Source organism: Dipodomys spectabilis, unplaced genomic scaffold (genome assembly GCF_019054845.1).
Source record: "Dipodomys spectabilis isolate Male_0828 unplaced genomic scaffold, ASM1905484v1 ptg000163l, whole genome shotgun sequence".
Lineage (NCBI taxonomy): Eukaryota > Metazoa > Chordata > Mammalia > Rodentia > Heteromyidae > Dipodomys > Dipodomys spectabilis.
This window is the reverse complement of record NW_024870840.1, coordinates 10,704,488-10,718,572: the sequence shown is the minus strand read 5'-3', so window position 1 is coordinate 10,718,572 and position 14,085 is coordinate 10,704,488. Positions and strand designations below refer to the sequence as shown.

The 14,085-nt window shown below is 38.4% G+C and overlaps 1 protein-coding gene across 15 annotated transcripts in view; it reads left to right on the top strand.

The window, feature by feature from the left end:
- The window catches only part of Anks1b (ankyrin repeat and sterile alpha motif domain containing 1B), a 946,206-nt gene that overhangs the window by 866,062 nt on the left and 66,059 nt on the right, over nt 1-14,085 (top strand). For 6 of the 15 annotated variants that reach the window (XM_042693313.1, XM_042693310.1, XM_042693314.1 and 3 more), the window contains 2 exons: nt 1,968-2,075; nt 4,065-4,244. The exons of 3 other annotated variants lie outside the window; for them this stretch is intronic. In XM_042693313.1, coding sequence (XP_042549247.1) covers nt 1,968-2,075; nt 4,065-4,244 — 288 coding nt within the window. The remainder of the gene's footprint in view (nt 1-1,967; nt 2,076-4,064; nt 4,245-14,085) is intronic. 6 more of the 15 variants (XM_042693321.1, XM_042693318.1, XM_042693322.1 and 3 more) reach the window with 1 other exon arrangement.

The following is a 14,085-nucleotide window of genomic DNA, read 5'->3' as shown; positions in this document are numbered from 1 at the left end:
CTAGACCCTGAATTCAAACCTCAGAACCTGCACAGAGAGAGAGAGAGAGAGAGAGAGAGAGAGAGAGAGAGAGAGAATAGTGTCCTATGCCTATGCTCAGGCATAAAACCATGGTTCACTTATACCTAGAATATTATAAACCATTTTTCAACAACCTTAAGCAGCTGTAATAGGGTAGAAGAAGGTCCAAAGAAGGCCAAGTAAAATAATTTATGGGAAAGAAGAGCTGCTTTGTGAAAACATACTCGCAGAGAGTAAGATTCATCAATCTGGGAAGACGGAAGTTTATCGAGGCAACTTTGTAAAGGCTTGGGGATGTGGTGCGGGTGGATACTTGTCCCAGTTAACAGTCATCATCTCATCATCACTAAAGGCATGGGGCAGAGGGTGAGTGAAAAAGGAACAGGGTATAGGGCCACTTGAAAATTTAAATCAATTTAGGCAAAAAAAGCCAATAGGTCAACAAATAATAATTCAATGCAGCACAATATATGTGCCAAAGAAATGCTTGCTTTTCTACTGTAAAACTTGAAGAGAGGGGAAACAGTTTTTTCCCTATTGAGAAACTACTTTGGAAACTAGTTGCATATCAAGAGTTGTTATAGCCGGGCACCAGTGGCTCACACCTGTAATCCTAGCTACTCAGGAGGCTGAGATCTGAGGATCAAGGTTCAGAGCCAGCCTGGGCAGGAAAGCCCGTGGAACTCTTATCTCCAATAAACCACCAGAAAGCCAGAAGTGGCGCTGTAGCTCAAGTAGTAGAGTGCTAGCCTTGAACTGAAGAGCTAAGGGACAGCGTTCAGTCCCAGAGTTCAAGCCCCACAACCGATCGATTCCCCCCTCCCCCAAAAAAAAGAGTTGTTATATCCTGGAATCATAAACATAGTCACAGAAGGGGTAAATACATTTTTAGTGGATTCATAATATTTTAAAAGTTGGCAGCACTTTAAGACAGCACCAAATCTTTATATGCCTTGGAGTCAAACAGCTTTGAAATTGGGAAAACCTGATTGATATCTTAGAGCATGCACAAATTTCACTTTCTCAACTGTAAAGAGAACTTCCAGGAGCACATGTTTGGGAAGACTGAAAAGAGTAGCATTTGTAAAGCACCAGGAACAGGTCTGGGGATTAAGACTGAACAGTTCTTAGTTCCATTGAATGTGGGGACTGCTTAAGAGATGGGGAAGCATCTTTCCACGGGGACCACATATGAACTGAGGGATGGGAAGTCGCTGGGGACTTACTTGCACATCTCAGGAGGAGCTTTCCAAGCAGACCGACAAACAGAGGTAGAATCTCAAAGGCAAGAATGAATGTGGGCATTCAGGCAGCCCCTGCGACTGAACATCTTGTGTGGAGGGAAGAGAATTAAGGGCACGAGAGAGAAAGATGGAGACAATCAGGCTTGTTACCTGTGACCCAAGTAGGAACTAGTTCTTGTTCCAAGAGCAGTAAGAAGCCTCAGGAGAGTTTTCAGCTGGCGTGGGGGTGGGCAGATTCATTTTGTTTGGTTTAGTTTTATGCCAATATCAAGGTTTTTAACTCAGGCCCTTATATTGTCACATGACTTTTTCACTGATACTCTACCAGTTGAGCCATGCCAGGTCCAGCTTTTTGCTGATTAAATGGAAGTAATACTTTCAAGTATTCGGTCAGGTTGGTTTTGAACCAAGATTCTCATAACTCAGCCTCCTGAGCAGCTGCACCAGTACCTGGCTTAGCTTGAATTTTTGAAGGGTCTCTTGGCTGTGGACTCTAGGCAGCAGAAGTCCAGGGATACCAACTCTACTTCCTTTTTCTACTTTCCAACTTCCTAGCTTTGGCCCTGAGTGTACCCCCTGACTTCACATCTTATCTGTCACTGAGAAGAGCTAACTTTGGACATTCATTCCTCATGTTTTAGGACATGCAAAAAATATTCTTTTCTCAGATTAAATAGTTAACCCAAATACGTGTTGTTTCAGGTTTTAAAAATCAGTTTGATTGGCCACAGGAAACGCATTTTGGCTTCTCTCGGAGACAGGCTGCACGAAGATCCTCCACAGAAGCCCCCTCGGTCCATCACCCTCAGGGTAAGTGACACCGTGTTCATTCAGTTCTCCGCCCATACCTCAAAAGGTTCTTAGTGCAATAAAATGACTAAAGCAATGGACCAGTACTCAGTACAGAAAACAATTTCCCTTTTGATTATGTTTTAATAAAGTAAGATTTGGCCTTCATAATTACTTAAATGTATATACACTGGAGTGTCAGCGGTACACCTGTAATAGAATTCAGTCTGACAAACCACCACCCTTAAAGAACCACTCCCTCACCTCCAGTCCCACACTCCCATCTATGCAGAGAGAGGAAATGAGTTTTCTGTCAGGCTCCTCAAACCCACAGAAAGGAAATTGATCAAAGACCACCGTTAAGTAAAGATCAATTTAAAATTAACCTCAGGGCCCTCTGTTTTTCCAGAATTGAAAATTGACCATTTTTTACCCACTTTAAAAATTAAGAATAGGGAATCTAAAACTTTAATAAGCTACATGTATATCTTGCAGCTATATTTTAGAATTATGGGAAGAAAACTTAGAAACTGTAGAAGATAGGCAAAAGCAGGAAGGAAAATGAGAAGGAAGGGCAGAGAATGAGAAGTCAAGAGAGATGGTTTCTAAAGAGATGTCAGTGGCAAGGGAGTAGACTGACAGTCCCTGGTTTTCATGAACCCTACAAGATCTTTTCTAAAATTGATCCAAAAGCTGGGGTTTCCTTGGCAAGGTGTTGATTCAGCTCTGTTCACTCTGCTTGCTTCTTGATTCCTGTCTCTGGCAAGCATCAGAAAAGGTAGAAAAGGTAGGGGTGATAAATGGTGAGGGTGAAACATGACCCTTAGACACAAATGCCCAAGGAGAAATGCTTCTGATTAGTGAATTTGAACAAATGATAGATTGATGTCAGCATAGCAAAGGGTTCCATAAGACAGGAACTGTCATAAAGTTGAGTTAGCTTCAGCTTTGAAGAAGAAAATAAAGTTTCCATGAAATCCAAAAGAATTGGCTGCAGGAGAGAGTCAGGAGAATAAAATGATCCCAGTGAAGAGAATGGGATATATGCAGGCTACTTGAGGGGCATGAAGAAATAGACTTATTTTTCTCCCTCTAGGATGGGCACCTCCAATAGATTGGGTAGGGGGGGAGTAAATGAGGCTGGAAGAGGCTTACTGTCTTGCTAGCTCTTGCTATCTGGAAAGGAAGGAAGCTGTAGGCACCATTGATGTAATTCTCCTGAAATTACTCCTTGGAGGAATGATTTCCAGCTTCCTTTACCTGCTTCCTGACCTTTCCTTTCTGAGCCTCCCACTCTGACTCCCCAGAAGAAACTTGAGGGAACAAAAAACTGATCAAAGACAGAAATTTCCCAGCTAAAGTAAGCTTGCTCAGCCAAAGGCAGTCTGGGACATCTCAGAGAGAATGGCCTGGAGAATCAGCTGATTGAAAGCACCAAAGCTCAGCCTCTTATCTTCTGGCCAATTTCCAGCTGGCGTTGTCTTTGCCATTGAAAAGCATTTTCTGTCCTTATATGCATTGCTCTGCGGTCTCTATATGTTGTGTGACATGCTGTGTTGCCGTACTGTGTCCTCTTCCTGGCCCTATCATCAGACTACTCTTTGGTGAAGCTTGGGACCCATTAGGTCCCATTTTAGCTTCTCATCCCTGCATTTACCCTAGTGAAGACATCCTTCCCACAGTTTCTTCCCTTGTAAACACACACACAGTAGTGTCTGGGTGCCAAACGAAGGTTTTCCTCCCTCCTGTAATCATCCACAGTGCTGGTTTAAGAAAATAGAGCCTTATTCTTTGTACTTTAAACCTCTAACGTGAAATACTTGGGATGGAGGGGGGTGTGTATTGACATGATCTTGTTATTTATAGAGTAAGTGGTAGAATATCATTCATTCCTTGGAAGTTGATTCATAACTCTTCACTCTCAGCTTGTCTTGTTAGTATTTCAAAATTTTGAAACCAAAGGTTAGCCATGAGCGCATGGTATTTATTTCATGATGTATTTCCATTCAGGAACCCAGTGGTAATCACACTCCTCCTCAGTTGTCTCCATCACTTAGCCAAAGCACTTACACCACTGGTGGCTCCCTAGACGTTCCTCACATTATCATGCAGGGCGATGCAAGGAGGAGAAGAAATGAAAACTACTTTGATGATATTCCCCGATCAAAACTGGAGAGGCAGATGGCTCAGGTAAGGTACTCAAAGCCTCTGATATGTTTGCCTTTCACCTGTATCAGGTAACATCTTTAAAGATTTAACTGTAGCTCACAACAGAATTTTACCATTTTATAGTGTCTTTTCTTCTCTGCTCTCTTGAACTAGCCTGGAACAGACCTTCCTAAGGGATGAATATATACCTAATATGGTCATTATCCATTCTAACTGAAGAAATCATGTCTAATCTCTGGTGCCCATGATGTCTTTGCTCTAAAGGAATTAAAATTGTATCTGAATCAAGACATAATGAAAATGAATGATAAAGTTTTAGATTTTAAGTGTAAATTGGTAGGATGATAGGGAAGAAGTTGGGAGGAGGGAGAATTAACTCCTTGTAATGTTGCTAATTTCCTCCCAAGTTTACATGCTTGTATAGAATTGTTCTACTGGGACTAGTTACATTGTCTAATATTGTAACCTTGAGGAGCTGAAGATGGTGCTGACTGATAAAATAATTGAAAAGACTGGCTCTGGTGGCTCACCCCTGTAATCTTGTCTACTCAGGAGGCTGAGACCAAAGGATCGAGGTTTCAAGCCAGTCAAGGCAGAAAAGCCAATGAGCTTCTTCGATTAACCACCAAAAAGCCAGAAGTGGAGCTGTAGCTCAAGTGGAAGAGCGCTAGCCTTGAACAAAGACACTCAGGGATAATGCTCAGGCCCTGAGTTCAAGCTCCAGAACACACATACACACACACACACACACACACACACACACATACACACACACACACACACACACACACACACACACACACACACACACAGATTGAAAAGAGCTTTTGTCACAGTCTGACTATTCCTGTTTGGTATGGGTATTTATTCTAGCCTGTCTTTGGATCTCTGCTCAGTAACTCAAGTCAACCATTGCCAAACAGTGACACTGTTCCTAAGGCCCATTCAGATGGAGACCGAGATCTACAGCTTTGTCCTAAGATTCAAAGATACGGATGTATTGACAGCTACTGGCAAAAATCAAACTCTTTTCATCCTTATTCTAGGTTCAGACGGATGTGCTAAGAGTCTTTTCTCTCCCTCCCACACCTAAAATAAGAATTTTGAGGTGAAAATTTGTCTGTAATTGCTTTGCCTTAGTTGTCATTTTTTTTCCCAATTGTTTGGTGGTTGTGTTGTTTTAAAAAAAATTTGCTAAACATTTTATGCTGCAGCTCAAGGAAGAAAAGTATGAAGAGAATGTTCTGGAAACCGTGGCTGTTCTGCCTGAGAGATGTCTTGGAGAAAGAGGATGTGGGATAGTATGTCTCCTTTCCAGTCTCTCAATACTGAATTGTTCTGAGGGAGTGGCAACATTAGGATTAGGATATCTTTTAGTGAAGGGAGATGAAAATGTAGGAGAGACAAGAAAAGAATAATCTTGTTCTGTTAGGCATTGTCTTTAAATCTGCATTATTTATTTTCAGGGAAGTTCTCCTAAATAAGAAGTATGAAAGTCAGCCTCCACACCCTAGCTTAATTTCCTGGCATTTGTTAACAATTGTTACCAAATATGTGATCTATTTACCTAATGGCAGCATTTCAGATATGTGGTTTGTTGTAACCTTGAACCATGTTATCTTTATATATTAACTGAAACTTAGTCTTTTCTGAACCCATCTTTCCTGGGTAAAACGGAATGGTTCTTTAATAAATATTACCTATTATTGATTGTGTCAACTTGAGTCATAGAATTCCTGTCTCAGCTGTTCCTATAATTTATGAAATTTATCCACCTAGGGTGTTTTTTCCAAAGAGGAATTAATTACACTTCTTTCTGTGTCTGAATACTCAGAGGTAATCTAGCCAAATTGTGTCCTTATTTTCTTTCTGAGAATCCCAAGCAAGGGCAAGAATATTTTTTGAATAACCAAAATATTTTTAGTGTCACTTCAGTTAAAAAACAAAAAAAAAAAATCCCTTTTAGGAAATGTCTTGCCTTGAGAAAATTGAATGAACTTTTATCTGGCCAGGTAAGAAAAACCTGAAAGAGGACAGCAGAATGAGATGAGCAGTTTGATGGAATACAGCAAACTGCAGCACAGCTGTGAGATGTGCTTATTTACTCCAGTCTGACTAATACGGATCGGATGACTAATAGAGACATAGGCTCTATTAGCAAACAGGAGCATACTAGAAGCTTTCTGAAATCCTGCAGTTCAATATAGTACTTTAGCTGCAGAGAAAATGGGAGATGGCACTACAGGAATCTAATCCATAAGAAAAGAGGATTCTGGGATTGCACTTTTTAGGTTGTGTTAATTATAGTTTTAAAATTTGTTTGGGAAATGTTCTCTAGCCTGACATGGCCAAATATCATGGAGAAATGAATGCACACCTATTTTAATTAGTGTCACTGCAAAGCTTTAACGTGTCAAAATATGATATACTTGGTCATTTTGTTGTTGAACAGTTCACTTTTTTCTGTCCTTAGCCATTCAATTACTCTGTTTTTTTTCTCCTTTTTCTTTCTTGGTTTTGGTCATTTGCTATTATAATTTTTGAAACCCACTTGCCTTTAGAACAATTTAAATACTACCTCTAAACCACATTTTTCCTTGGGACTGTATGTTGAGCTAATAAAGTTGAGTCTATAGGTTTGAATGAGCAAGTAAAATTCCTATGAGCAAGCAGCTTATCATACCTTCTCCCAACCCAAAGAAAAGTTCCTGTGCTTGTTTTCTAGGGGGTTTCTCCCAAAAGGCACACTTAATGTGGGTTAATACTTGGAAAGCCTGTCTGTTTCCCACTAAAAGATGGAAGCCTACCGCAGGTTTTCTTTCTTACCTACTAAAAAAAAAAGAGAATGAGTTAATAGAAAATCACCAGGACAGTTCACTTTCTTTCAACACCCTACTTCCTGTTCAGCTGAGCCCTCACTAGAGTGATTTGGAATTCTAGCCTTAGGCTTGATACCTTAAGTTCTTGAATGCTGCAATAATTCGTAGGAGCTTTGCCTTCATACGGTCTGCCCATTGGGGCTGGGAAGATGGCTCAGTGGTAGAGCGCTTGCCTTGCATACAGAAGGTCTGCCCCAGAGATGTTTAAGGGTATTTTGCCTAAGTGAGAAAAATCAAAGTTGAGATTAAATTGAGATAAATTTAATGTCCATTGTACCTATTAAATTTCTTAGCAAATATTTAAAATGTAAGACTGGAATAGAACTTGTTTTTTATATTTTTAAGCAATATTAAGAAATACCTGCATTAGAATATAGGAAATTTACAAATATTGTGGCTCTATGCTTTTATTCTGATAAAAGCAATATTCTGGCATCTTGTCTTAAATTAATATGTAAGAAATAAAATTAAAGGCAACCCTAATAGCATTTTTTTAAATCACTGAATGTAATGATGTAAACATATCTAAAAATGGGTCTCCTACCATACAAAAACATAGCTTCTCTGGCCTATAAGTCTACATTAGATTCATTAGCCAAAGAGATCTAAAATACTTCCCTATTTCTCTACCTCTAATAAAAAAATGTTATATTCACACTTACATAATTTTACCTTAATGTGCATAGTGCTTTTAAATTTCCAAAGTATTTTGACATGTGTTTTATCTCCCTTTAACACAAACAAGGTGTCCTACACTCTACTGATGTACATATAGCACATAAAGGATCAGTGCTTAATTTTGAGTTCTGTGGAGATGAGGTAGTAAATGTAAACTTGGGAAATATACCGTAAGGAATAAATATTTTCACTATTTAGGGCCTAATTGCACTCCTTACAAGTTTTCTTGAATGATACTTAATAGAAGTCAGAGTACTCTTGAAATGAATCAAGGAGAGGAGAGTGATGGAATTAATAAGGTATAGAAGCCACATTCTCCAGACTTAGAAAAAAGAAACATTTCTGGGCACCAGTGGTTTGAAGCCAGCCCAGGCAGCAAAGTTCATGAGACTCTTATCTCCAATTCACCAGCAAAAAGCTGGAACTGGAGGCATAGCTCAAGATATAAAGTACCAGCCAAACAAGAGTACTAGCAAATAAGATCTCAAGGTTCTGAAATAAAGCTGTAGTACTAACACACACACACACACCCAAAGCTCCGAAATGCTTTAAGTTACAAACATTTATGGAAGGCTTCCATTTATAGAAATACATATGGAAAATGAAACCTATTTGAATTTTTTCAAAGTTAAAAAACTTCAATAGTAGAAATGTATATATATACATATATCTTCAGTTTAAATATTAATGAGGAAAATCCCTAATGTAGGAATCCTGGGTTCTTTGAATGCTGTTATTGAACTCAAAACAGCCCAATAATATTGCCTGGGGCAATATGTTAGATATGCTAATGTTTTTTTCTCTAAATTGTTTCTAAATCATTAGAAAGCTAATTCACTTGAAAATCTGATATTTCTTGAGCTAAACAATATTACTTAAGAATGATCAATGACTTCCTTACTTGAAAGTACTTTACATGTATTAGTTCTACAAATATGTATTATTTTGATATCATTGAAGGAGGGAAATAGAAACACCATATGGACCAGCCCATGCCTGGGAGTCCACACACAGTACCTTATTTAATCCTCCCAGTAGCCCATTGACATGTGGAGTAGCAGAGGGGGAGTAATGCCTTGCCTCACAGCTGTTGAACAGCAGCACTGGGACTCAAGCTCTCATCTTCCTGGCTTTATATACTTGTTCTTCTATAGCCCCTGATGGCCTGTGGGCTGCCTCTGTATTAAAATGAAATAAAGTATTGGGATAACAGTTCAACAAACGCTAATTTCTCATGTGCTATAGCCGATTCCTGTTGTATCGGCACACTGAGCAAGGAGAAAATCACAAGTAGCTTAGTGGAAACTTAATTCACTTACAGTTGTCACCAGAATACGCTTTAAATGCAACACTGCAGCCATTATTTGTTGATCCTTTTAGTGGAGACTTGGCAATATTCTTTCCTCCCAAGTTTGCAAAAAGCATTGTATATAAGTGCAGGAATATTCTGTACACAGCAAAATTCTTACAGGGAGTCTTTCTCCAAATAGTGCAAGTGTTACTTAATGACTTCATTTTGAAGTTCTGAATTGGTTTCTTTCTGGCTTGGCAACCTGGACTAACTGGAACTGGAGGCATAGCTCAAGATATAAAGTACCAGCCGAACAAGAGTACTAGCAAACAAGATCTCAAGGTTCTGAAATAAAGCTGTAGTACTAACACAACACACACCCAAAGCTTCGAAATGCTTTAAGTTACAAACATTTATGGAAGGCTTCCATTTATAGAAATACATATGGAAAATGAAACCTGAACTTCACTTTACTTGTCTTTAAACTGTAGATAACATCCCTTTCAGGTTTGTATGTGAAAGCAAAGTAAAAAATATAAACCAAAGAGGAAGGATGAGTGGATGGATGGATGGATGGATGGATGGATGGATGGATGGATGGCTGTAAATTCAGATATATCAACTGTCACTAATTCAAATCTCCTTGATTTATTGTAGGGCCAGTTAATATCAAAGACAAATGTCAGGTGGTTGCAACATTCTATCAAGATCATCTTTCTATTCCAATGTTATTGATTCTTAGACTTATGTATAGTAGAATATTCTTAAAATCGGGCTGGGAAGGTGGCTCAATGGTAGAGTGCTTGCCTTGTATGTATGAGGCACCACATAAGCAGAAAAAGCTGGAAGTGGTGCTTTGGCTCAAGTGGTAGAGCACTAGCCTTGAGCTGAAGAGCTGAGGGACAGTGCCCAGGCCCAGGGTTCAGGCACCATGACTGGCAAAAAAAAAGAATATTCTTAAACTGGAAGTGCAGAATTCTCCCCAACTATTTTAACTGCCTAAAACAAAGTCTAAAAGAGGCATATATCATGACGCAGAAGGATGTGCATATCTCAAAGCCAGACAAGCCAGAAAAAGAAGAATCCTTCTCTGTTACTTCAAGTTAAAATGTGGCCACAGATCTTATGACAAATAACATTACTATTGTAATGTGGTTATTTAAAACATTGAGAGAGGATATTTTTCCATAAAATTTAAAACTTTTTTTGAAATATGTAGTATAGTATATGAAAGTGTTACAGAAATATGGCTACTCCTGAAAGCTATGAGGCAAACAGCCCTCTAGAATGGAAGAAACAGTATAATTCTGCTTCTGAGGGAGAAAGCTGTTTTTTTCTAGAAATTCTACCCATCACGGTAGCATTATGGGGATTTACAGAATGAACCTTCAGAAAATAACAACTCTTAAAAAAAAGAAACACATCTGTTATTACTGTGCTACAGCAGATTTTTTTAATATGCATAAATTTGGTGTTTATCACATTGTCTACTTTGAAAGGTACAGCCTGTCCAGGATTTCAAATTTTTCTTCCAGTGAGGTCTCAATAACAATTTCTAATTCTTACGCATAGGCACATATAATATATAACCAAAAAAGAATGTTAAGAATGTATCAGTAAGCTCTTCTATCGGGAGTTTGCTTAGTTGACAGTTTGCTACTGGTTGACATCCCAGCTTCAGAGATAATCTAAGATGTTGATAATATGTCTGCCTCATTTCAAGCCAAGAACTCTTGACCAAGAGCCACCTATTACTAAAGGCATCACATAAAGGCATCACATAAAGCACAAATAGAAGACAATGCTTGTTTACTAATGCAGTTGATTAACTGCCTGTTTTCAAAATAACCTTGCTCTATCTTTGACAACTTTGGGGTTAGAAATTCTAACATGATAGTGTCTTGTATATTTTCTATGTCGGTCTTAAAATAAATAAATGAAACAGGACAACATCCAGATAAATTCCTTTTAGTGTTTTTACATTCATCTGGAACCTTTCATTTTCTGTCAGGTCCATCTAAGAGGCAAGTAATTTGACGAGAGTTTGTCCTGAGAGACACCTTCTGCCATTTTACTACTAAAGTAGCTCTCATGTCTCCACCTTTCCTCTCTGTGCTGCTGCTTAATCTAAGGGGTTGTTGCTAATTAAAACCAGGCTGTGGATTTTTTTTTAATCAATAGAAAAGATTCTACTCTTAACTAAATAGATAAGAAAGATGACAATGTATAAAAAACCCTATTTCGGTAGAATTGACCTTGTGATTTTTCGTAGTGGCTAAGGCTTGCTGACATTGAGCAGCTTGTTCTCAAAGAAGCAAACCAGGCTATTTTTCCACTTGTTAAATTTTGGCAGCGTTCCTCATTATATTCAGTTCAGTTCTTGAGTCCTCAGGTCAGAGTTTGGGCTGTTGTAATCTGACCTTGCTAAATTTTAAAGGGTAGAAGAGTTTTCTTATTCTCCTTCTTCCTTTTCCTTTTTTTTTTTTTTTTGGTATTAAAAGTAAAGAAGGATTTTTAACATCTGGAGGAAATAAGATTGGTTGTGTATGACTTGACACTGCATCTCGGTTAATTTCGTTGGTATATGGCTAAAGTAATATGTCTGTAAGAACTCTCAGGGATGCTTGTGAATAACACAGAATTGTACTTCAAGATGACTAGTGGAAAAGGCATGGCAAGTCACTTAACAAAGTTCAGACTTCACATCAAAGTTCAGGAGGTCTTAGAGCCAGGAACATCTATGTGCTTCGCTCCCTGGTTTCCATGTGCCAGCTCTGCCCTCTTCTGCACTGGCTATTTTCCCTAACAGGCTTTTTCTATACTGTGGTGAATTTCAAAGTCAGTTCCTCTTATGTATAATCCTACAAGGAAAAGAGATTATCCTTCCAAGAGTCCTCCTCCTTCCAAAAAAAAATGTCCTGGAGTTGAGCCCCATCGGTTTGGATCATCCTAGTTTAGTGGATGATCCATCTCTGAATTAATCACAAAGGTATGTTGAGTGTGTGTGTGAGGGGGGGAGGGGAAATTAGGACAGTATCAAGTTATTTTAAGGAAATAAAGTGCCTGGAACAATATTATATCTCCTAGAAGTTTATTGTACATAGTATCAGACCCAGCCCTCTATAAACTGGGTACCAGCCATTAAGAAACATCCTAAAAATTCTAAAATCCTGAAAGACTCCAGTAAAAAAAATAGTCCCAAGGGATGAGAAGGGGAAACAAAGGAGGAGGCTACAATGCTTGATAAGAAATGTACTCATTATCTTGCCCATGTAATTGTAACCCCTCTGTACAGTATTTTCACAAAAAATAAAATAAATAAATAAAAATAGTCCCCTAAAATGTTTATATTAATAATACCTACTACATAAATTCAAGGTTAGTAGAGAATTGAAGCACTCAAGTGGTGTGGGTAAGCACTGTATTTGAAATGGAATCTTTGCTTGGCAGCTAATATTTTTAAAAAGTCAAGTATTGCAAACAATTTCTTTATGGAAACCACTGTGAAATTATATGATCCTTTTCTGTATGGGTCTCTGTTTCAGTACAGAATATAGAACCACAAAATAGGTAATGTTGAAATAGATACAGATATAAAAAGTGGCTAGATGATTATGGGAATCTGTTAAAAAGCAGAGAATCTGGGGGGGTGAAAAAAGAGAGCAGAAAATATATTAGCCCTATTTCTTAATTGATACAAGCACTTTAATACATCCAGCCAGAAGTTCTGCTTTAACATCTCACTGCTGGCTATTTCTTTGCAAGGTAGTCCTGTAATCAGGGACACTCTAACTGATACAACTTATGCCTATATTCTATTGAAATAAACCCTCCTAAAATGTAATGCGGTCTCGTGAAACCACAAAGATTAAACCTTCTCCCTAGCGCTGAGAATAGTAATTTAAGACCAAAGACAATACCTTCCCCTTTCTATTTTAAATATATTCACGTACTTGCCAGTGTCATTCTGATAAATGGAATGTGAGCTACACAGCATCCTGGTCCTTCAGCTGTGTGCATGTCTGCTTTGTTGATGTTGGTGCTGAACAACATTCACATATTATTAACTCTTAGTGAGCTTTTGTTACTGAAAGGGTTCAAGGCTTTATCAATGGCCATGAAGCATGCTTCCTTTCTCAGCCCCCAACAGGGCTGGGTTTGACCTTGTAGTGCTTTACAGATAAAGCATTTATCCAGTTGTTTGTTCAGTAATCCTGAACTATTGAGGCCTTTGAAGAACTTGGTTATCTCTCAGGGTACCAGCACTCCTTTCCAACTGTGTACCATGCTAATCTTAAAAGGTTACCTTAATAAGCACACTCATCAAGTAGTTCTCCAATGTACTGAGTCATGACCAAGGAGGACTGAAGGGAACTGAAGCCTTCTATCAGAGAGACCTCTTGGATTAGCATCATTCAAGCTGGTTGTTCATCTAGATCTTGTTTTTCTGCATTTTTTTAAGGATGAAATGAGAAATAGTGGGGTTTCAATAAACATCACTGAATGAATGGTTTTGTCCAATACCTCATTTTTAACCAGAAGCAAGAAACAAAAATTGTATATTAACATATAGTTAACAAATGAGTTTAAGTAAAGAAAAATGGCAGCCTCAGTTTTCAAGAAAAAAAAAGCATAATGTATGTTTTAAAGATAACAGTGTAGACAAAAAATCCATTGATTTGAAAAATCTAGCTTATTCACTGACATTTGTTATGTTTTTTTAAACCTAATGGCCACTTTCCTGAATGTTATTAATGTTCCTGTTTTTTTACTTGTTGTGATACATCTGCGTCTGTAATTGGCATCCAGACTTTGAGGTGGAACAAGTGAAATAGTCCCTGGTGTTATAAATACCTGATCCCAGTTTGCCCCAAGTGTCTGTGGCACTTAAGGAACTGGGGAGCTGTGTATGGCTATACAGACAACTTCCCTTCCCTTCCCTGTGGAGAGATTTAACAAGTAACTGTGTAATGCCATTAAGTGCTACAACTGTCATATTAGGGAATCCAGGTTA